Source organism: Panonychus citri, unplaced genomic scaffold (genome assembly GCF_014898815.1).
Source record: "Panonychus citri isolate SS breed McGregor unplaced genomic scaffold, ASM1489881v1 Contig00140, whole genome shotgun sequence".
Classification (NCBI taxonomy): Eukaryota; Metazoa; Arthropoda; class Arachnida; order Trombidiformes; family Tetranychidae; genus Panonychus; species Panonychus citri.
In genome coordinates this window covers 2,640,296-2,661,579 of record NW_026515545.1, presented here as the reverse complement: position 1 = coordinate 2,661,579, position 21,284 = coordinate 2,640,296, and the positions used below count along the sequence as shown (strand labels likewise).

Below are 21,284 nucleotides of genomic sequence, written 5' to 3'. Positions count from 1 at the left end.
TAATTGTTGAGAAAATCTATTCACCCCCAATCAGTTGATTGATTGAAATACAGTTAAATAAACAAATTGTTCCCATGAAGTTAATTATTTGCGCTTCCCTCACTTCAGGAAGAACAGTAATTAACTAATTGTGATGGTTTTAGATTAGAATTTAATAGAATTTGATTTTGCCGCCATTCGTTTTTTACGCAATTCTAATTTCGCTTCCCCTTCCTTGCGAAAGTTTAACTCACCCTGTGGCAGAAAAAGAGGTGTGGCAATTCAACTCATTCTTCTTTAAATATCTTTTTGTGTTGCAAAATTCAATTTATTTACAATCAATTCACTTGATCGGTAGTTTCGATTTTTCTAAATTGTGATTAAAATCAACAATTAATCTTCCTTTCAATTGTTCAATTTACTTTTTGTCTCTTCTTCTTCTTGTTTTGTTAAATCTCTTTGATTGACTTTCAGTTTTTCGCAATTCTCTTGAATTTTAAATTCTTTTCTTCTTAATCTCTTCAGTGGTTTTCTCTTTTGGTGTGTCTACTCTCCTCTCTCTTTGTCGTGTGTTTTCTGTTTCTTCTTCTGTGTCTCAATATCTCGGTTCTTTTTTATTTAAGGAAAAATGTCTTCACCAACTAAAGATGATCTTAAAACCATCGGCGATGAGCTTAAAAATGAGATCGTTTCTGAACATCATTTGAAACACGCTGAAACTCAGGAGAAAAATGTTCTCCCCTCAAAAGAGGCCATTGAATCGGAAAAGGCTCAACAAGAATTGCTCCAAGGAATCGCCAATTTTGACGCTAAAGCTCAATTAAAGCCAACAGAGACCCAAGAGAAAATTGTCCTTCCAACAAAGGATGTCATCGAAGAGGAGAAACAAGCAGCCCAATAATCTGACAACAATTTAATATCATCAAACAAATCAACAGAATTCCAGAATATAATAATCAACAATCATCAAACAATATGATTTACACCATTTTGTTTACATTTCCACAACAAAAAAGAGCAAATCTAATCTTCTAATTATCTATTCTCTCTACCTGTTTACCTTTTTTGGTATTACTTTTATAATAATTAACAAAAGAGAAAAAAGCTTAAAATGTTTCCAACTCAATTTTCCAATGATATTATATACTAATTGTAATTGTCAGATTGATTTCTATTACAAGAAACAAGCAACAATAATAAAACACAAACATTCCCATTGATTTATGATTTAATTGTTATAAACAAAATCAAACAATCAAACTAATGTCATTTAAAAAGGAAGGTGAAAAAACAATCATCTCCATTTCCGGAGCTACTGAATTATCATCAATTGAATGATCAGAATAAAAACAAACCGTAAAATGATTAATTGTTTATGTTTGTGACTAAACTTGATAATCAGTTGGAATTACAATTAAGTTTGATTCTTTTCGCCAGCAATTAATTGCATCAAATGAAACAGGAAAAAGCTGTTGTTAGTTGATTATCATAGTTAATCACGTTACGAAAACACCAACAAAATATAATTAAAAATCTCGGTTTATTGTCAAGATAATTTATTAATTATAATTGCAACTCAATATTACAATTAACTTTAATTTACTTCTTACAATCAACATAATATTACAATAATACAATGAAAAACGATTGTATCATTAGCTGTCAATTATTTTTGATTTAAGAGTTAACTTCCTTTTCTGAAACATCATTGATCAATAAATTAAGTCAACAACAATTAACTTTTCTGGGTTGATTTGATTGTTACATTGTAATAATCAAAATAATGATAATAATCAACATTTGTTTACGGAAATCAATCCAATACCAAACTTGACAATCAAAATGAATGAAAGAGAAAACAATTACAATTACAATTACAATTAACTCTTTTTGATTTACCTAAATTGGTTAAAATTGAGATCAAATCAAATTTAAATCATTGATAATAATTTTCACGATTTTAACAATTGATCATCAATCAATTGATTAACAAACAACAAACAGCAACAATAATAATATGAAAATATTTTTATTAACAATCAAAAATGTTTGGCACTAATCAATTAACAAGATATGAAAAAAACAATCCTCTTTATAATGATAATTAAAAGTAATCACAATTAAGTGAATAATTTGTTTTTCTTCAACAGCAATTGATTTTGTATTGAAGACAATTAAACAAAAACGGAGAGTAATTAATGTTGATATCGTTGTGATGTTTCATGAATTGATTTTAAAATTTGTAAACTTTCAATTAAATTGCGTTTCTTACGTTTACCAATTAAACCTTGCGAACTACCTGTTCCTTGATTGCTCGGGACAATTGAATTAGTTGGAATCAGTGTTGCCTTATTAGTTTGAAGTAACAATATAAATGGTATGAACATAGCAATTAATAAACCAAATAAACCAGCGATGGTTAAAACAACAATGAACAAGGCGATTTCCTCAATGTGTGATTTACTTGATGATGAAGGTAAATCAGGTAAATCAAAGGGTGGATGATGAATTGGGAATGATGGTAATGAAGGTGGGGAGTGGGAGTGTGGTGGTGGTGGTGGATAGTGATGAGATGATGGATGATAGGGTGAGAGTCTATTGTAATCATATCGGTGATAAGTTGGTGTTAATTGTTGGTGTTGATTGTTTGGTGAATATGAAGATGCAGGATAATTTGATGGATAATCGGTCCAATCTGATGATTCAATCATTGGAATCATTTCATAGGAATTTATTTTACTAATTGATTTTCTTGATTCATCGTTAATTGTTGTTGTTGGTTGTGTTGATGATGGTGATGATGATGATGATTGGATTGGGGAATTGTTTGAATTTAGATCTGATTGGATTTCTGTTGGTTTTATTTGAGAGTTTACAATTAGAGGTGATGGTTGTTTAATTATTGATTGGATTGTCATTCGGGTTGGATTTTGTTTACAACAATCAAGTTGACAGTTGATAATTAGTGGACACAAGAGTAAAATGATTAACTGATTAGTAAACATTTTTGATTGACAAATTTGATTACAATTTTGGAATCAGTTTTTCTTGTTGTTGTTGTTGTTGTTGTTTCCTTTGGGAAAACATTTTGTCAACTGATTAGTATGAAGAAATCTCTTGATTGTTGTGATTAAATTAACCAGTTTCTTGGAATTAATTGTGCATCTAGAATGGTAGAGTGAGTCAAGAATTAAATCTTATCACAATTTAAATTGTTCCCAAAATATCAATGAACTTTTTTTTCTCATCTCTTCTTCATTTCTATTCCTTTCATGTTAATCAACTTGCTAATCAGTTGATTGTTCAATTCCGTTGATTGTTTATACATAATTTTCTAGGTTAGTTTAGCTATTTAAGGTTAACTGATCGTTAATTGTTTAGCAAATATATTTATCGAGCCTTGAATTCAAATGACAATAAGTTAATTGTTGTCAGTAAATAAATAGTCAAATGATTTACCTTTCACAGGTAATAAGGTGATACTTTTATACTAATTGTTGATTTATCACCTTATTTGGTTTAATCTTTGTTAAATTATTCACCATTATTGTCTAATTGTTAATCAACAATCTATGAAGTGATTAGTTAGATTAATCTAAATCATCATCTCACAATTTCCGTACTAATTTAAGGCTATTAAACCAGAAAAAAAGTAAATATATCCAACTAATTGTGATTAAACAATCACTAAATTAGGATTTAAATAACGGATGAGATTAATTAGTTGATTGGTTTTCATCAATTAACTTTACTTTAATCTGATTTGATTGAAAACGATTACATTGATTGTAAAGTTGAACTTTAAAATCAATTTAAATTATATTTTTTTATCATTCAAATTGAATTAAAATTTTAATTGTTATCAAATCAAATTAACAGTTCACACTAACACTTGAACAAAAAACATTAGTTAACAAATTGTTTCCAATGAAAAGATTAATGATTTGTCTCTCATGTTGATTACAACTATTAATTTGATTCATATTGTAATGATTAAGATGATTAATTGTCTTGATGTATGAAAAAATTGGAAGACATCATTGCCTTTGATTTGATTGCTTAGGTTTTTAATTAGTTTAATTAGTTTTCATCTAATTTAACTTTGAAAGACTTAATCTGGTTGCTTTTTTTTTGATAAATTGTTCTGGTTAACAGTTAATTGTGACTAATTGTAGTCCAAATAATCAGAATGAAAGACTTTTCCATGGTAAGATGATAATGATGATGATGATGATGATATTTCTTGAAAGACATTAGGTAATCAATTGAAGTGATTAAGACAAAATTATTAGGAGAACGTCAAGTGAAAGCAATTAGTTAATTGTCTTTGGACGAAATATTGTCAATATGTATAATGTGTTGAAAGACCATTTAAATTGTTTCATTCTCGATTTGTGATTAGATTTCGAGGGAAATGATTAAAGTTTTGGTGAATAGGAAGCAACAGAAAACGGAAAACGGAAAAGGAAATCGATGAGATGGTTGAGTTTCCAAAATGATAATTCCTATTGATGGAATTAAATTGCAATCGTTTAAATCATTGTATCATAATCTACTTTCTTAATGAACCAAGCTCGGTAAACGGCATAACCAGCGACAGTAGCAACGGAAACAAATATCGTTATAACACCAACGATCATGGAAGCGCTATCATCCTCATGATAGCCCATCAGGTAGAAAGGGGCGATTACCCCTGATCCGAAACCAACTAACCCACAACGAGACACTAGAGAAAATATTGATAGATAATTAATATAATTCATTTTTCATAATGTACTCTTTCTAGTTGGTTAATTACTTGGAGAAAATTTTCCATTGTTAATTTGATAGGCTTGAAGTTGAACAGTTGACATCCTCAGAATAACGGTTCTTTCACCATCTCTAGTGTACATATTGATTATCGATGGACTTGGACAATAATACGATTTACTCATTAGGGTCTCGAATTGTTTCAATGAATCTTGATCACTTCGAGCGATCATTTCTCTTCCTGTTGAAAAAAAAATCCGACAGAGAGAGAGAGAGAGAGAGAGAAAATTAATAGTATAATTGTCAATAGTATTATAAATAGATATTGTTGCGATTAAATTGTTAATTGTTACAAGTTAACTAACCATCAACTGATTCGGTGAATGCTGAATCTTTTGTGTTATAAACAAAGTCCATTCCTTTGACTCCCCAAGAATTAGTTGCTTCATGCTGAACCAAAATGGTTAAAACAATTTAATTAATTCAATGATGACATAGTTAATCAATGAAACTGATGACAAACAATGAGAAAACAATAACAATCAAAGGTAATAAAATTTACCAAATCATTAATACTAATAAAATGAACAATTTAAACTCACCCTACTGAAAACCATTCGGAAGGTGAATCCACCTCTCCAATTAATGTCCAATATTGGATTGTCATCAAGTAGACTGGCACATCTTCCTCTTGTTTCAGTATCTCGAGGTAATTTAGCAATTAATTGCTACAATCAAATAGCAAAGAAACAGAAAAAGATAAACAAAATGATCAGTTAATCAAGTGTCTCCTTGTTGATTCATATTGAGATAATCAAACTTACCTGTCGACCTGAAGTAGCTTCATATGTAACGGTAAAAGTGGCTTCAAATTTTGCTAAGATACAAATTTTACCATAATCGTCCCAAGCAGCGAAAGTGAAACTTGGAGCAATTTCCTGATATTTTGATTGTTGTTTCGATTCCTCTTGATCACTACTAATTGTTGTTACCTAAATGATTAACATTGGAAATTAAATCAAATTAGAAAACAACAACAATAATAATAAAATGTATCAACAAACGTTTACCTTTTGTTTGGATTTACTTGATTTTGTCTTATTTCCAGCACAATCTAAACCTAAATCATAGTAATCAAAGAGGTGCGAGCAGAGATTTAGTTGATTAGACTTGATTAGATTATTTTGCAATTTTCTACAATTAAATTAAAATCAATTGTCTTTATTACTTACCTGAGATAATGAAAAGTAAAATGACTAAGCTTTTACTCCAGAGGATTTTACTCCAATCCATAGTTGTGGTTATTAATTTGATTATCGTTGATTAGTCTGATCAAAAAATAATCATGATTTTAATTTCTATAATATAAATGACAACAATTAGAAAAAAAAGATTGATTATTAAAATAGATAAATAAAAAGGCAAATAGAAGATAAAATTTCAAGTCGAATGATGAAAACAATTCACTGAATCTTGGCTTCGCTGAATCTGCGTCAGATTATTGATCTATTCAATGAGATAATTCATTTACCATGAATTCCAATGATTTCACCGGTTTAACATGAATTCATTTCTTCAACTTTGTTTCAATATTCAACAAAATTAGTTAATCATTTGGGTTGATTAACATCAATCGATGGCAAATCTGAATAGTGTTAATCAGATGAAACTTTGTCTCCATCTTGATAAATATCAAGATAATTTGATTACTCCTTAAATTGTAGGTTGATAGTTGATGATTTAACAAATGATTTAATCAATTATCACCATTGAAATTGATGAAACTATCTCAGCAATCAAGCTCTATCATAATAATCAGATCAATGATTGCAATTTACATCTCGGACAATAAGCATCGTTTTGATTTCTCACTATTAGTTGATTATTGTTAGAATTAAATTAAATTAATGGTTATGATTTCCATAGTTTTGTTAATCAATTTTCCATGGACTAATTGTATCAATTTAATTTGAATTAAATCTTTTCATCTTCATATGCTGATCACAGTCTCAGCAACAAGAAAAAAGATAATCAACTTTCCCGATTAACTAATTGTTACATTATCTTAATCACTACGTCACAATCAATTCATTAATGATTAAGCTTTTTTATCACCAACGATTGACCTCCTTCACCTTAATCAATGTTAATCTGAAGTATCAAGACAATATTGATTATCATATCTATTGATTGATAAAAACAAAATGAGATGAAACAATTTGGATGAACAAGTTTATTTTTTAATTGTTATTGATCATTTGTAGTAAAACCATAAAACCAATAAGTTAATTGTGTTACCTGTTAGTCTTAATTGTCTTATGAAAATGTTGAGTAAATTCAATCAATTATCGTGTTTGGGAAAACGATTCATTTCAATATCATCTCAACGTTTCTCAATCGATACAATTTCCGATCATGTTTCAGCTCTTAATTGTTTGACTCCAGAACAATCAGAATTAAGGTCTTCAGTTAGAAAGTTTTTGGACAAAGAATTGCCTCTGGATGTGGTCGGTAAGATGGACCGAGATGGACATTATCCCGGATTTCGAGATTTCTGGAAGAAATTAGGATCAATGGGATTAATGGGACCAACCGTTTCTAAAGATTATGGTGGATTAGGATTATCTTATTTAGATCATTGTATTATCATGGAAGAGATTAGTCGATCTTCAGCCGCTATTGGACTTTCATATGGAGCTCATTCAAATCTGTGTATTAACCAAATCGCCGTAAACGGAAATGATGATCAAAAGGCCAAATATTTACCTGGATTAATTGACGGAACCAAAGTTGGTTCGTTGGCAATGTCAGAACCGGAATCCGGAAGTGACGTTACCTCAATGAAAACACGAGCTGAAAAAAAGGGTAATTATATTTAATTATAATCATGAGAAAAGTTTAATTGCAACAATTAGGGAGAAGAAAAAATTAATAGATAATTAATTAAACAAACAATCAGTATTTACGTCAGTGTTTATTGCTTAAATTGTTTATTTACAGTTTAATCAATTGAAGTGATTAACAGATAATCATTAAATTAAATTGATTGCAGTTAAAAATAAACTTTAAATTGTTGTTTAAAATGTAAGAATCCTAATCAACCATAGGTGACCTTTAATGTGGTCAAGAATGGTAAGTTAATTGTTCATATTGTGGTGGAAAATGATATCTAATTGTTTCCATGTAATAATTAGGATTAGCTGAATCATTGGTGTTTCTCTCTCTCTCTCATTAATTTCATGATGAATTCTAATTGAGTTTTGCTTTGATTTCTAGGCGATTATTATGTTATCAATGGAAGCAAATTCTGGATAACCAATGGATCTGAAGCCGATGTTGTTTTCCTTTACGCGAAAACGAGTGACAAAGGGATTACTGCTTTTCTCATTGAAAAGGGAATGGAAGGATTTTCCGTTGGTCAGCATATCGATAAACTTGGCATGCGAGGGTCACCCACGGCCGAATTGATCTTCCAAGATGTGAAAGTACCGGAGAAAAATATTGTCGGTGGTTTGAACAATGGTGTTTACGTTTTAATGTCAGGTAATGTTTGGAATTGGGAGAAGAAAAAATTAAACTAATAATTGTTGTTGTTTCGTTTTTCATTGTTAGGATTGGATAAGGAGAGATTAGTTTTAGCCGCTGGTCCTATTGGTATTATGCAAATGGCCTGTGATCTTGCTTTCGATTATGTTCATCAACGAAATCAATTCGGTAAAGCCATTGGTACCTTCCAATTGCTTCAGGGTAAAATGGCCGATATGTATGTCGCTCTAACTGCGTCAAGAGCATATGTTTACAGTGTCGCTCGAGCTGTGACCGATTATTATAATCAAAAAAACGTTGAGATCAAAGGTACAAGTCCGTTTACCAAGGATTGCGCTGGGGCCATTCTGTATACTGGTGAGGCTGGAACTAAGGTCGCTCTTGATGCCGTTCAACTTTTGGGTGGAAATGGTTATTCAAATGAATATCATGTTGGCCGTTTGGTCAGAGATGCTAAACTTTACGAGATCGGTGCTGGTACCAGTGAAATTAGACGCTGGCTAATTGGCCGAGAATTGAACAAATCATATCTCACAAAATGAGAGACAAACAATTAAAAACATGACGATGATTTTACTACGAAACTCAATCGTTTCTGTTTTAAGTGGATTGTTTAACTTAAATCACTATTAGATTATTACAATTATAACAATTAAGATGATTAGCTTAACCATCGGAAGATTTTTAATCAAATTGTGATACTTGAAGTCAAGTATTTTCTGTGATAATCGCAAGAGATGTGGGACTTTTAATCTAATTATTGTGCTATTTTAATTTTAAATTGTTGTACAGAAAAAAAATTAAATTCTCACCATGGAAACTGAATCAATCTAATAACCTTGACGATAAGTTGACAAGTCTGAATGAGCCAAAAAAATCACTGGAATTCATGTAAATCAATGATTCCTACCGATAATTGTTGACGTTTATTGTTACATTAATTGTTATGATGATGATGATTAAACCTTGAAAAAGTGTTTGATTTAATAACAATTTAAGCTTGGGGAAATAATTTATTCACAAATTAAGGTAGAAAACGAGAAAACTGGTTTAAATTAACCAGAAAGAATAAGCTAATTAATTAAATGATGAGATGTAAATTAATCCAAAATTAAACAACAGTTAATAAGTAATTAAGGTCAACCAAGTTTGTAAGCCAAGTTTTAATCACTAAACTAATTGTTACAATTATCTCTCCTCATACAACAACAATGTAAATATTAACTCTAAAAACTAAATATTTAAAATTAAATCAAAAAGATAATCAAATTAAACAAGTTTAATGAAATTTCCATAGAGAAAGAGAAACGAAAAAAAATAAATCACTAATAACAATTAACAATTAAATCGCCAAAATGAAATTGATTTGATTTGATTGATAAACAACAAAAGATAAAGTTAACATTAAACTGCCAAAGGTTAATTACTACAATTAGAATGATAGTAATTAACTGATATCAACTTATTTCTGATAAGAGTCAATGATAATTATAATTGTGATCGAAAGAGATTAATTTCTGTTAATCACAATTGCGATTAAATGAGAAGATTTGATTTGATTAAATTTCGAAAGAAAAAAAAAATTTGAATTTGGCGCTTTTCTTTTCTTAAGCTTTTCTCTTCTTCCTTTGAGCTTGTGTTCCTTTGAGCCAGAGAAGAAAATAAAAGCTAAACATTTCCAGGCAGAGTTAATTCATATCTGTGGATGAGAGAGTTTATTTGAAGAGAAAATAATAAGAAGAGTGATTATCATGTCGAGCAACGGAATGAGTGATTCTAATGTTAAAAGTTCATTAAATGTCGTCCTTGGTACTCAATGGGGTGACGAAGGTAAAGGAAAGCTTGTTGATCTTCTCGCAGATAAGGTTGACATCGTTTGTCGATGTCAGGTAAGTTTAACTCTATTTTTTTCTATTCTCTTTTTCTCTTTTTTTCTATTCTCTTTTCCAATTTTTTCTTTTACCGGTTACCTTTTTCGTTGAATGTTTCTCTTCAATTAACCTTCTCAATTTAACCTTTCCCTCTCTTTTTTATCTTTCTTTTTTCTCTCTCTCTCTCTCACTCCATGTTTGTGTCTTTATTAATATGTTTCTCTTTTTCTATTTTTCTTTTCTTCTTCTTTTCTGTGATTCATGGTTCTTGTCCTTCAGGGTGGTAACAATGCTGGACACACTGTGGTGGTTGGTGAGTCAGAATATGATTTCCATCTCTTACCCAGTGGTATAATTAACAAAAATTGTACCGCTGTGGTTGGTAATGGAGTTGTCATCTCATTGCCACAATTGTTTGATGAGATTGCTCGTAATGAAGCTAAAGGATTGATTGATTTGAAGAAACAATTGATCATTTCCGATCGAGCTCATATGGTATTTGATTTCCATCAATCGGTTGATGGTTTACAAGAAAAGGAAAAGGGTAAAAAAAGTTTAGGTACCACAAGGAAAGGTATTGGACCAACATATTCAACCAAAGTTTCTCGAACTGGTATTAGGATGGCTGATCTTTTAGGTGATTTTAGTAATTTTGAAGAGAAATTTAAATCCCTTGTTATTACCTATCAGAAGCAATTTACTGATTTAAATATTGATGTTGACGAAGAGCTTAAACATTATCGTCGTTATGCTGAAGAGATTCGTAATTGTGTTAAAGATACTGTTACATTTCTCCATCAAAGTATTAAAGCGGGTAAAACTATTCTGGTTGAAGGTGCCAATGCAACCATGTTGGATATTGACTTTGGTACTTATCCCTATGTTACCTCATCTAATTGTACTGTTGGCGGTGTTTGTACGGGCCTTGGATTACCTCCAAAATTAATTTGTGATGTTTACGGTGTTGTCAAGGCTTATTGCACTCGAGTTGGAGATGGACCTTTTCCAACGGAACAAAACAATGAAATTGGAATAATCCTTCAAGAGCGTGGTAAAGAAATTGGAGTAACCACCAAGAGGAAAAGAAGATGTGGTTGGTTGGATATTGTTCTTTTAAAATATTCCAATATGATCAACGGTTACACACAGTAAGTTATATAAAAGAACAATCGTCTAATTAGCTAATTACTTAATTACTTCTATTTTCTCTCCATTGAATTGCTGTTTATATTTTGCTTTTCTTATATTTTTTTTCGCAAACAGTTTCGCCGTTACCAAGTTAGATATTTTGGACACTTTCGATGAAGTGAAAATTGGAATAGAATACGAAATTAACGGGAAAACTTTGCTCAGCCCACCAGGTAGAATATAATAATCTTTAATAATTTTGATTCGAAATCTAAATTTTCATTTTATTCTCTTTTCTTTTTCTTCAAAGCAAATGCTTGTGATTTAGAGCAGGTTAATGTTAAATACTTGACTCTTCCTGGATGGAAGCAAAATATAAGCAATTGTAGAAAATTTTCAGAATTACCTTTAGAAGCCCAAAGGTATATACTAACAATCGAGGAGCTTTGTGGTGTACCTGGTAAGTTAATTGATTTCTCTCTAATGGTTTTACAATCAACCTTGATTATCGATTCTTAATCGTGATATTTCATGGTAGATATTGTAAGCGGATGTTTAATTTGATAACATTTTCTTTCTCTCTCTCTCTCTCTCTCTCTCTTTAGTGAGATGGATTGGTGTGGGGCCTGATCGTTCGTCAATCATTAACAGATCATAGTGATTAATCAATTTAATTAAGATAAAGTCTTTATTAGCTGATCTTGTTCACAATCATCCAAAAACCACACACACACAACCACACATACTACACACATATATTCACACATACACACAAACACAGAGATCATTTGTTTAATTAAATGAATAATTTGTTTATCTAATGTTTAAGAAAAAAAAACAATCAGTTTTATTATTATAGTGACAAAGTGAGTTAATTAAGTTTAATTACAATTAAAATCAAAACCTTGGAAATGATCAGATTGTTGATGAATGAAATTTGATGATCAATTACTTCAATATTATTTTTTGTTCTTGTTTCGCAATTTGATTTGCTTGTATCTTATGTTAATTAATTAACAACTAATCAATTATTGTGTATCTCATTTCCTCTCAGATTATTTAATCACTTCATCCACAATTACCGTGATTAGCTTAAGACAATCAATGAGAGAGAGACCATCAATTTTTAATTGTAATTAAGAATCTTAATCGATTCCAATTGCGTTTGTGTTGATCTTATTTTGCTTCATTTAAAGTTTAATTTTCTAAATTGTTTCACTTTTCAATTTAAAGTTAATTCACTTAACTCTTATGTATCTTAATCTGATTGAACTTTAAAATCACCGATAATTAAATCTAATTAGTTTATCCAGATCTGTTAATCTTGTAAATTGATTGTTGTCAATTTTAAATAGTTAAAAGTACTAAATTTAAAAATCCTCCCAAAAGCAAATCAAATAAAAAGCTGATTAAGTTGATTAAATCCGATTATCCGTCCAAACTGTTGATTTATGTATTTTAATCAAGTGGTCAATGGATTTGTTGATTTAGATTAAGATTAAATTGACAATTAAAAAGTTTTGATTAATTTTACGATTTTTTTTATTATTAATTTTCTTAAATATCATTTAAATCAAATCGGCAAATAAAACATTATCAGAATTGGAAAAAAATAATATAATGATAACAATTAAGTTTCGTAATTAATTTAATTGCTCTGATTGGATCCAAATCAGTCTAAAAGGGGGAGAAATATTTGTTTAATTGTTAATTAATAAGTTTCATCATTTAATCAGCTGAGAATCTGTTGTGTATTGTTTTGTTTTAATTAATTGGGTTAATTGAACAACTGTTTGAGTGATTTAAAGGGAAAGACAATCAACATAGTAATTAAATCATTTTGATCAAGGTTTGACTAGAGCTAAATTATGTTTTGTAAGTAATTAACTTTTCAACAATTAGTTAATTAAATTGGCAGAAATTAATTTCATATTTTTCAAGAACGAGAAAAAAAAGTTGCGTCAAGTTTTAATTGTAATGAGAAACCAAAGAGTTTAAATTAATTGTGGATTAATTAAGAAACGATTAACCGGAAAAAGGTGACAATTAACAGGATCTTTTTGTTTGACAATTTAAAATGACATTGATTAAAAATAGATTTAGATCACAATTAAATTAGACTCTTCATTTGGACTTGGTCAATTTGAAATGTCTTTTTCTGTCTGCATCAAATTGTTTATTAAATTGTGACTAAATTGCAAACAATCATCATTATTAATTAACTAAATTAGAGTAAACTGTTAATTTTGATCATTTGATTACAATTAGAATCGGTAATTTAAATTGTGATTCGGAAAAGAAAACGATTTTTTGATTCTTGTTTACTAATTATACTAAAGGATAATAATAACATTGTAATTACTTAATTAATTGTCAATCAGATTGTTAATTAGTTTTAAACTGTTTGGTTTTTTTTTCAAGTAAATTAAAGTTTAAATTGAATGAGGTGATGATTAAAGTCACAATTAGTTTGATTATTATCGGAATCATTATTATCATACTCATCTCGTTACGATTAATTGTTAATTGCAACCAAATCTTCATCACCATTAGAGCTTAATTGTTGACCTGGTAAACTGATTAATACAAAAAGATTAACAATTATCTTAATTTTTTTCCAATGCAATCGAAAGTTAATCAATTCTGATCAATACGATTTCCATTGAAATCAAATTATCTCTCTGATTAACCAACAATTAACTCACAACTTTCTGAAAGAATAAACTTTTCAATCAGTTAATCACAATTAGTCAACAATAAACATGATGAAATAAGTTGCAATTAACAATCAACAACGATAACAATTAAGTAATAATGATAACAAAGGTAATAATCATTTGAATGAAACGGGATGAGGAATTAGTTAATTGTTATGGATTAGATTAACTTTTTTGGAAGTTGATTAAAAAGAGAGTTTCATTAAAATTGTTCCTAACAATTAATAACAATTTGTTAATTAAATATGCACCAAAAAAGACTTGATAAGTAAAAAGATTTTCAATTTTCTTGTTATATCAACTGACCATTTCCACAATTTACCCATTGGTCATTTAAATTAATTAATCTTTACACATAATCAATATTGAATGTATATAATTAAATATCTATTATGCTGGTCATCGTAATTAACAAATTGTTTGCGTTTTTTTTTTGTTCACTTTGTGACGAAATATATTTTTTTATATAATCGATAGTGTTTCTTGTTTATCTCATTATTTTCATGTTGATTGAGAATGTGAGAGTTAATTGTTGGAGCGAAAATCATCAATTTCGTTAATTGTGAGTATATAAATTGGGAATTAAGGCCAAAAGGGTTTTCTTTGTAAATATTAGCAAATTGCAATTAAAACCAACTGTCAATCATTGGCAGAAATTAACAAGGAACGTATTGATTGACTTGATTTTATTAGCAATTTTGTTAATATTTCTTACAATTAACTTGATTAAGTTAATCAAAGGATTAGGATTAAAGGTGAGAAAGGGTTACAGGTAATTTGGAGGGTTGATTAATTGGTGAATATGAATTAATTGTGAGTGAATTAATGTTTCTCAGTGATTTGGATTTAAATCTCCATACAATTTGTCAATGTGATTCGTTAATTAAGAAATTGATTCATTTCCAGATTAGTAGAAAACACATTAATCTCAATCATCGCAATTGGACAATTTTTTTAAGGAATTGCTCAATTGCCTGAGGGTAAAAGGGTCAAAGTGTAATTGGAATTGGAATTGGGTGATATATGAATGTGATTAATTAAACGATAACTTTAGGATCGTTGTTGATTAGAAAAAACCAAATCGACAATTAAAATAGATGAGGTGGGAAATTTACTCTCTCTCTCTCTCGCTCACACAATTGATTAATAACAATTATTAAACAATACCGTTAATTAGTTGATTGGTATTAGTTTAACTCTGTTAATTAATTGTAGCAAATTTATCGTTTCTGTATGTGAATGATGATTAGCGTTTCGGCTGTGTCACAATTTAGAATCAAATCAATTTTATCAAATGATTTTTCCCCTTTGATTTTCGAAGATGAAAATTGATAAGTTTCGAAACCAATCATGTTCCAAATCACATAAACAACGATAGAGAATTAGATCAATATTTAGAATATTCCAATTCTTGGAAGGTTTCAATTTCTTTTTGCTTTGAACTTTTTTCATGGATCACAGAGAACGTGCCAACGAGCGATCTGTTTAATATGAAAAAAAAGTCGAAAAATTTAGTTCACATTTATATTGCTAGAGAGATATTCGTACGGAACTGTAGGAAAATACTATTTACCTGATGATCTAAACGGGATGTGACCTGTTCGCGAATCACATCTCTCATATCAAGCCAATGAGATTTCTCCTCTTCTCCGGTACTGTTTCGACCCAATGAAAACCAGCCGATCATTTCGTTACGAAAAGGCGGTTTACGACAATACACAGAGACTAATAAGGTGACATCAGGTAATTGGAAAAGAGCGACCTGAACAATTAACGAGTTAACAGCTGATTAGTACCAAGATCGTAACACACTGTCGGATTAAAAGACTTACAGGGAATGAAAAGGTTTCCTTATAAGTTGGATTCGGTTGACCATTTTTAATCGATGTCTTTGCTCGGGAAATCTCTTGACCAGAAGACGACACCAGAATTACCTTGACATAAGTATCAGGAGCTTTGGTCATCGTTGCAGTTTTCAACGAACTACCTCGAATTATCGAAGTCTAAAACGAAAACGAAAACGGAGACGAAAAAAGTATATAAAAGATCAATACGATTATCAAATTCGAAAGAAAAAAACTTTTAGATCTTACTGTTAGTCGACCAGTAATCCCGTTATAAGCTAATCCTAACAAAAGCTCAGGTGAGCATATGGACTCTGAGTTAGAACCAGAACTATCACTTCGAGCGATACTTGAAACGTCAGATCTTGAATCGGCTTTCTGTTTATATCGAAAGAATTAGAATGAAATAAGACGAAAAATTAACAATCGATTAAATGATTTTCGTGTGACGATTGAAATTTACATTAATCGAAGCTCTTGGTTCCAATGTGAGCCATATTCTGGTCTCCTGTTGTAAAGGTTTATGATGACTGAAGTAAATATGTCCTTCTCCTAGCATAGTTTCACGACTCATTCTTTCCCGTGTATATAAACGATATCGAATTCCATGATTAAGAATATCTTCCGGATCGATACGATTAAATGTGAATGTTTCATTAAAAATTGGGTCACCCGTTCCAACGGGTTTAGGTTTGGTTGATTGTTTAGACTTATGATTCGGTGTTAGGACAACTTTAACATAGACAAATTTACTTCCCGATTTTTCCTGTGTTGGTACTGATCTACCTCGAATCACAGTTACATGAAGTTTACGACTTGGTGGGTCATAAGCATGGCTAATTTGTAGACAACCATATTTAACGGAATCATTGCCATTGTTTATCATCACATAATCGTTATTATTATCACTTGATTTACTATTTGTTTCACTATCGGCCTCAGATCGACGCTCATACCCTGCATTATTATAACTCTTTTTATTCATTCGACCTGAATTGGATTTCGTTAGGCCATTGGTTCCACAGGAATTACGGAGTAGTTCAGCTGCTTTTTGTTTCGCTTTTTCATGTAAAATGGGAATCAATGCTTCTTCTTCCGTATCCTGACTGGCAGAATCACTTGAACTCGAGGTTCCATCCAATGAACCAGTTTTACCGATTTTACCTGGACAATTAAAGGAAAAGTTTTAATGTGAGATGACCATTGATTCAGTTGATTCATTTTCAATTCTTTTTTTCAAACTTACCTTTTTCCGCCATCGAAATGAGATCAATCTTATTTCCTGATTCTTTTGAATTAAGACCATTCTGTCTAATTATCTCACTTGTCTGATCACCTTCATATTGTTGATTGTTATTAACTTGATCAAATGATGATCTACATTTTAATGATTCTGATTTGATACATGAAAAATGAACAAAACAAAAGTAAACAGAAAATTATTGTTAATGGTAAATGAAAGTCATTCAAGGTAATCAGAAATCAATCATATTATCATCAAATTCAATCAATACAAATAAAATCAAAAATCTATATAACAGTTAAGACTAAATATTGATAATCAATCACCAAAGTTTACTTTGTATAAACCATATTGACGAATAACAATTAGCTTTTTGTTCATTAATTGTTATATAATTTATCATGATAAGTTCTCAATCATAATCATCCATCTGATTAAACTGTTCTCGAAAATGATTGAAAATTGATATGATAAAATAATCAATCGATTCTAAGTCGATCATTGAATTGATCTAACTAATTACTTACCTTGATATAAACTCGACGGATCAGATTTTTCACTATTAATCGAATCACCTCTTTCTAGTAATTTATCAGAACTTGTTGATTGACGAACTAAATGTTTTCTTTCCTTCTTTTCATTATTAGACCAACAATTATGATTCTTTTTGTTATTATGATGATGATTAAGATTCTTATTTGATGGTTTTCGTGTTAATTGTTGACGATGTTTCTTATTAAGTGATGATTGTCTTCTTGGTCCTTTGGCCTCGAAACCTGGTTGATATAATCGCTCAAGAACTTCCTTTTCGCTATCAGATGATGATTCCTCGACATCATCATAACCATAGCTCGAACCTAGAACATCAATCAGAGAGAGAGAGAGAGAGAGAGAGAGAGAGAGAGAGAGAGAGAGAGAGAGAGAGAGAGAGAGAGAGATGAGGATGAAAAATGAAGATAAAAGTATGTAGCATTATGTATCTAAGAAGATAAATTAAGGAAATAAGATGAAGAGGATGCGGAAAAAAAGTTGTTGTCACAATCAATTGATTGTTATTATGTGACATGAGAAAATTTATCATATTTAGTTGATTGTAAACAATTTTCCATATTTGTTATTGGTAAAGCCAATGATTAATAGTACTTATTATCTAATCGTTAATAAACAATCAAGTTAATTTTTCCGGTTGCCTAATGAAATGAGGAACCAAAAATATTGATTCAATGAATGAAAATTAGTCTTTCCATTGTTAATTGTTGAGCAGTTGAGTTAATCACATGATTTTATTACATGTAATTTAAATCATCATCTTTGTTACTTTCATGATAATCATCATCTCTCATCAATTGATTTAAATTTCGTTAAATAATCATCATCATCATTATGATACAAAGACTTTAGAATAATAAATAATCAGACAAATTTGGAAGCCAATCAACAACAATTAGTTAAATTTGATTGTTGTCTTGTGATTTGGTGAACAGGAAATTTATGATTTCATTGGTTGTTTTGCTTTTCAGTTGAATTTCTTTCATCATGAATATGTGAATAAATCTCATGAAAACAATATTTCAAATAGATTACAAGGTTTATATACATTGTAATCATGACGATGATTGTGATTTGTTTTGTTGATTTAATAGATTCAGAAATTAAATCTACTAGAACATTTTCCTTGAATATTATTTTAATATTGACTCATGTTAAGAGGACAAAATTCAACTGAATTACCAAATGAACTTGTAATAATAATCATAATAATATCGATGGAAAGTTGTGAAAAGTAATTGCAATCAACTTAATGTAATAACTTTAATTGTGGTGAGAAAGTGTTGTAGGAATATAAATCGATAAAAAAAATTCACTTTTAATCAAATAGATGATTTTGAATCATGTGATTATGACACGAATTTTGGTTTTGTCACAGAAAATATTCAATGTCCATGATGTGATACTCAGGCAACTTGATTGTAAGTTAATTGTTCATCATAATATTTACCTAATTGTCTTGTAATTTTACACTTTTCCGTCTTAATTGGTTCATCACAACAAGGGAAGTTACCAAGATTTGAAAAACACACTTTTTTACTCAGGTAAAGATACAAAACCAGTAAACCGACCATACATACTGCAACCAGGCCCAGGAAAGCACTTGTCTCTGGTGGCACTTTGTTGATTAAGAAAAGAAATTGTTAACAATTAGTAAATTGAGAAACTCGAAAGGTAAATATGTAGGTTAAATCATCAATGGCGATCGCTGCAAGCAAAATAACAATACTACATAAACAATGATAAGTAACATCTCATTGATATTGAAATTGGTTAACCTAAAAATCACTCAACAATTTTAAAACCATTTCCAACTGATTAACGTTTACTAAATCAACTGATTGTCAAGTTAAATTGGCAGGAATTGAACAGAACACTCAACCAAACCAATTGGCTTAATCTGTATTCTAATGAATTTCATGTTGAAATCAATGATGAACAAAAATTGACCGAGATTCTTTTGCAAACTGAGAACAATTTAAATCAAATCAAAAGTAACTAATTATCTTAATCTTAAATCACATTGATGATAGTTGATTGTATTGGATTAATAATTAAGGTGAATATAAGCTTACCTGAAGCAGGAAGGATCATCACAAGATTCAGTAACTTAATTGTAGAAATGGTTGATTGTTAGCAAATACACACACAGAGTAAAAGGACAATTGGATTACAATTAACTCTGGAACAATTTAATGGAAACATGAAATTAAACACGAAAAAAGGTAAATTATTTTATATAAAAAAAAGAAAAGAAAATACATGAAATGATTATCATGAAATGAGAATAACAACAATCATGATCAGATTCTGAGTCGAGTTCTATTTGTTTCTGGTTCTTTTCTGTGTCTGTTGACCAGAAAACTGTTGTTACTCTTTTACTCTCTTTTTCCAACTTATTGTCAATTCTCTTGTAGAAAAGTGTTGATGCCTCTGTCTACCTTAAGAATAAACGATTTTCATGATAATCATTCCAGCGAAGTTTTTTTCCACCAACGATTCTGACAATTCCATGGGAATCTTATTGATCCATGATCATCATCATCATTTACCAGAATCTTTCCACTATATGTACACAGTTTCACTTTTCTCTGTCTTCTTTTCTTTTCTCTGTCGATTTTTCTGGTTTTCTCTTTCTGCTTTTCTTTTTTCTTCTTTGCCAACTTTTTATCATTCTAATTAACTAATAGTAACATCATCAATGGTTAATTATCCCACAATCGTAAATCATCATGATAGTAAATTTCCAGTTCGTTTAAAATATTTTCTTCCCACAAGTTTAAATAATCATCTAAATCATTGAATTCTGGTTTCCTGGTTTAACCAGAACTTTTTTTTTCTCCCAATGGGTTAACTTTGTAAGGCAGGAATTTGACCTCCTTAACCTTTCCCATGGATTCTAGATTCAACCTAGATAATCTCCTCTCTTCACTTCTATTTAATCCCTTTTTCTTAATTACTTTTCTTTTGTCTTAAAGTTTTGCATTTACTTTCATTTTTACCCTCAAGTTAAACTTAGATTATGATTAAGCTTTAATTAACCTTTCGAATCACCATTGATACTCATCATGGGAACAAAAGCTAATTTCCAAGTACCAACCCCTTTTTTGCTTTACAAAGCCTAAGAGCTTTTATCATCATTTCCTTTTCCTTTCTTGCTGCTATAAAAGCAATTGACCCTCTCCAATTCATTAGGAGTCTTTCAGGAAGTTTTCTGAAGTTTACTGATGAAGTGTCCCCAGTAACTAATTGAGAAAGTAATTTTCAAATTTTGTGTTTTGATAAAATAAAGATAAATATTGTGTTTATTGAAGTCTCTCTCTCTCCTCCACCTTATTCAAAAGCGTGTTTTCAATCAGTAAGATTGTAAGTGAATTACTAGATCTCCGATCCAAAAGAATCTGATCTATGATCTTATAAAATTTTTTGAGGATAAGATCGAATCTCTGAGTTAATCTCAGGTGAACCTTTCCGCTCTAATTTATTTAGAACTGCACCCCCTCAAAATGGCGACCTAGGCAGGATTGGTAAATTAGTAAACAATCGCCCACATCTTATTGATCATCTTTAAAGTGATACATCAGTCAACAACTAAAAGTGTTTAGTGTTTTGTTACCGTGACCATCTTATTTCTTTGTGAAATTTTGAATTCTAGTAT

The 21,284-nt window shown here is 30.0% G+C and overlaps 5 protein-coding genes across 6 annotated transcripts; 3 read left to right on the top strand and 2 right to left on the bottom strand.

The window, feature by feature from the left end:
• Positions 1 to 353: 353 nt before the first annotated feature.
• LOC128394600 (thymosin beta-like) lies at positions 354 to 1,199 on the top strand. The gene has a single exon (XM_053354941.1). It carries the CDS (start codon positions 608 to 610, stop codon positions 878 to 880), a length of 273 nt encoding a protein of 90 aa, XP_053210916.1. The 5' UTR covers positions 354 to 607; the 3' UTR covers positions 881 to 1,199.
• Positions 1,200 to 3,703: 2,504 nt separating this feature from the next.
• Positions 3,704 to 6,307, bottom strand: LOC128395043 (lysosome-associated membrane glycoprotein 5-like). Its single transcript, XM_053355434.1, has 7 exons — positions 5,961 to 6,307; positions 5,799 to 5,848; positions 5,553 to 5,720; positions 5,331 to 5,456; positions 5,094 to 5,178; positions 4,778 to 4,969; positions 3,704 to 4,705 (listed from the first exon to the last, which is right to left on the bottom strand). The coding sequence occupies exons 1-7, from the start codon at positions 6,019 to 6,021 to the stop codon at positions 4,512 to 4,514; spliced, it is 876 nt and encodes a 291-aa protein (XP_053211409.1). The 5' UTR covers positions 6,022 to 6,307; the 3' UTR covers positions 3,704 to 4,511.
• Positions 6,308 to 6,969: 662 nt separating this feature from the next.
• On the top strand, positions 6,970 to 9,099 carry LOC128395042 (isovaleryl-CoA dehydrogenase, mitochondrial-like). Its single transcript, XM_053355433.1, has 3 exons — positions 6,970 to 7,593; positions 8,005 to 8,271; positions 8,341 to 9,099. The coding sequence occupies exons 1-3, from the start codon at positions 7,047 to 7,049 to the stop codon at positions 8,814 to 8,816; spliced, it is 1,290 nt and encodes a 429-aa protein (XP_053211408.1). The 5' UTR covers positions 6,970 to 7,046; the 3' UTR covers positions 8,817 to 9,099.
• An 820-nt stretch (positions 9,100 to 9,919) lies between these two features.
• On the top strand, positions 9,920 to 12,587 carry LOC128395041 (adenylosuccinate synthetase-like). Of its 2 annotated transcripts, XR_008326492.1 has the most exons (6): positions 9,920 to 10,163; positions 10,425 to 11,293; positions 11,409 to 11,506; positions 11,584 to 11,733; positions 11,879 to 12,139; positions 12,328 to 12,587. XR_008326492.1 is itself a non-coding variant. In XM_053355432.1 (5 exons), the coding sequence occupies exons 1-5, from the start codon at positions 10,026 to 10,028 to the stop codon at positions 11,929 to 11,931; spliced, it is 1,308 nt and encodes a 435-aa protein (XP_053211407.1). In that variant the 5' UTR covers positions 9,920 to 10,025; the 3' UTR covers positions 11,932 to 12,587. The 2 variants fall into 2 exon arrangements, 1 of the variants encoding a protein (XP_053211407.1); XM_053355432.1 differs by having other exon boundaries at positions 11,879 to 12,587.
• Positions 12,588 to 12,593: 6 nt separating this feature from the next.
• LOC128395040 (synaptotagmin-14-like) lies at positions 12,594 to 20,262 on the bottom strand. The gene is made up of 9 exons (XM_053355431.1): positions 19,702 to 20,262; positions 19,077 to 19,244; positions 17,605 to 17,934; positions 17,081 to 17,227; positions 16,298 to 16,998; positions 16,084 to 16,212; positions 15,823 to 15,993; positions 15,564 to 15,752; positions 12,594 to 15,471 (listed from the first exon to the last, which is right to left on the bottom strand). Exons 1-9 carry the CDS (start codon positions 19,718 to 19,720, stop codon positions 15,439 to 15,441), a joined length of 1,887 nt encoding a protein of 628 aa, XP_053211406.1. The 5' UTR covers positions 19,721 to 20,262; the 3' UTR covers positions 12,594 to 15,438.
• Between the last annotated feature and the right edge of the window lie 1,022 nt (positions 20,263 to 21,284).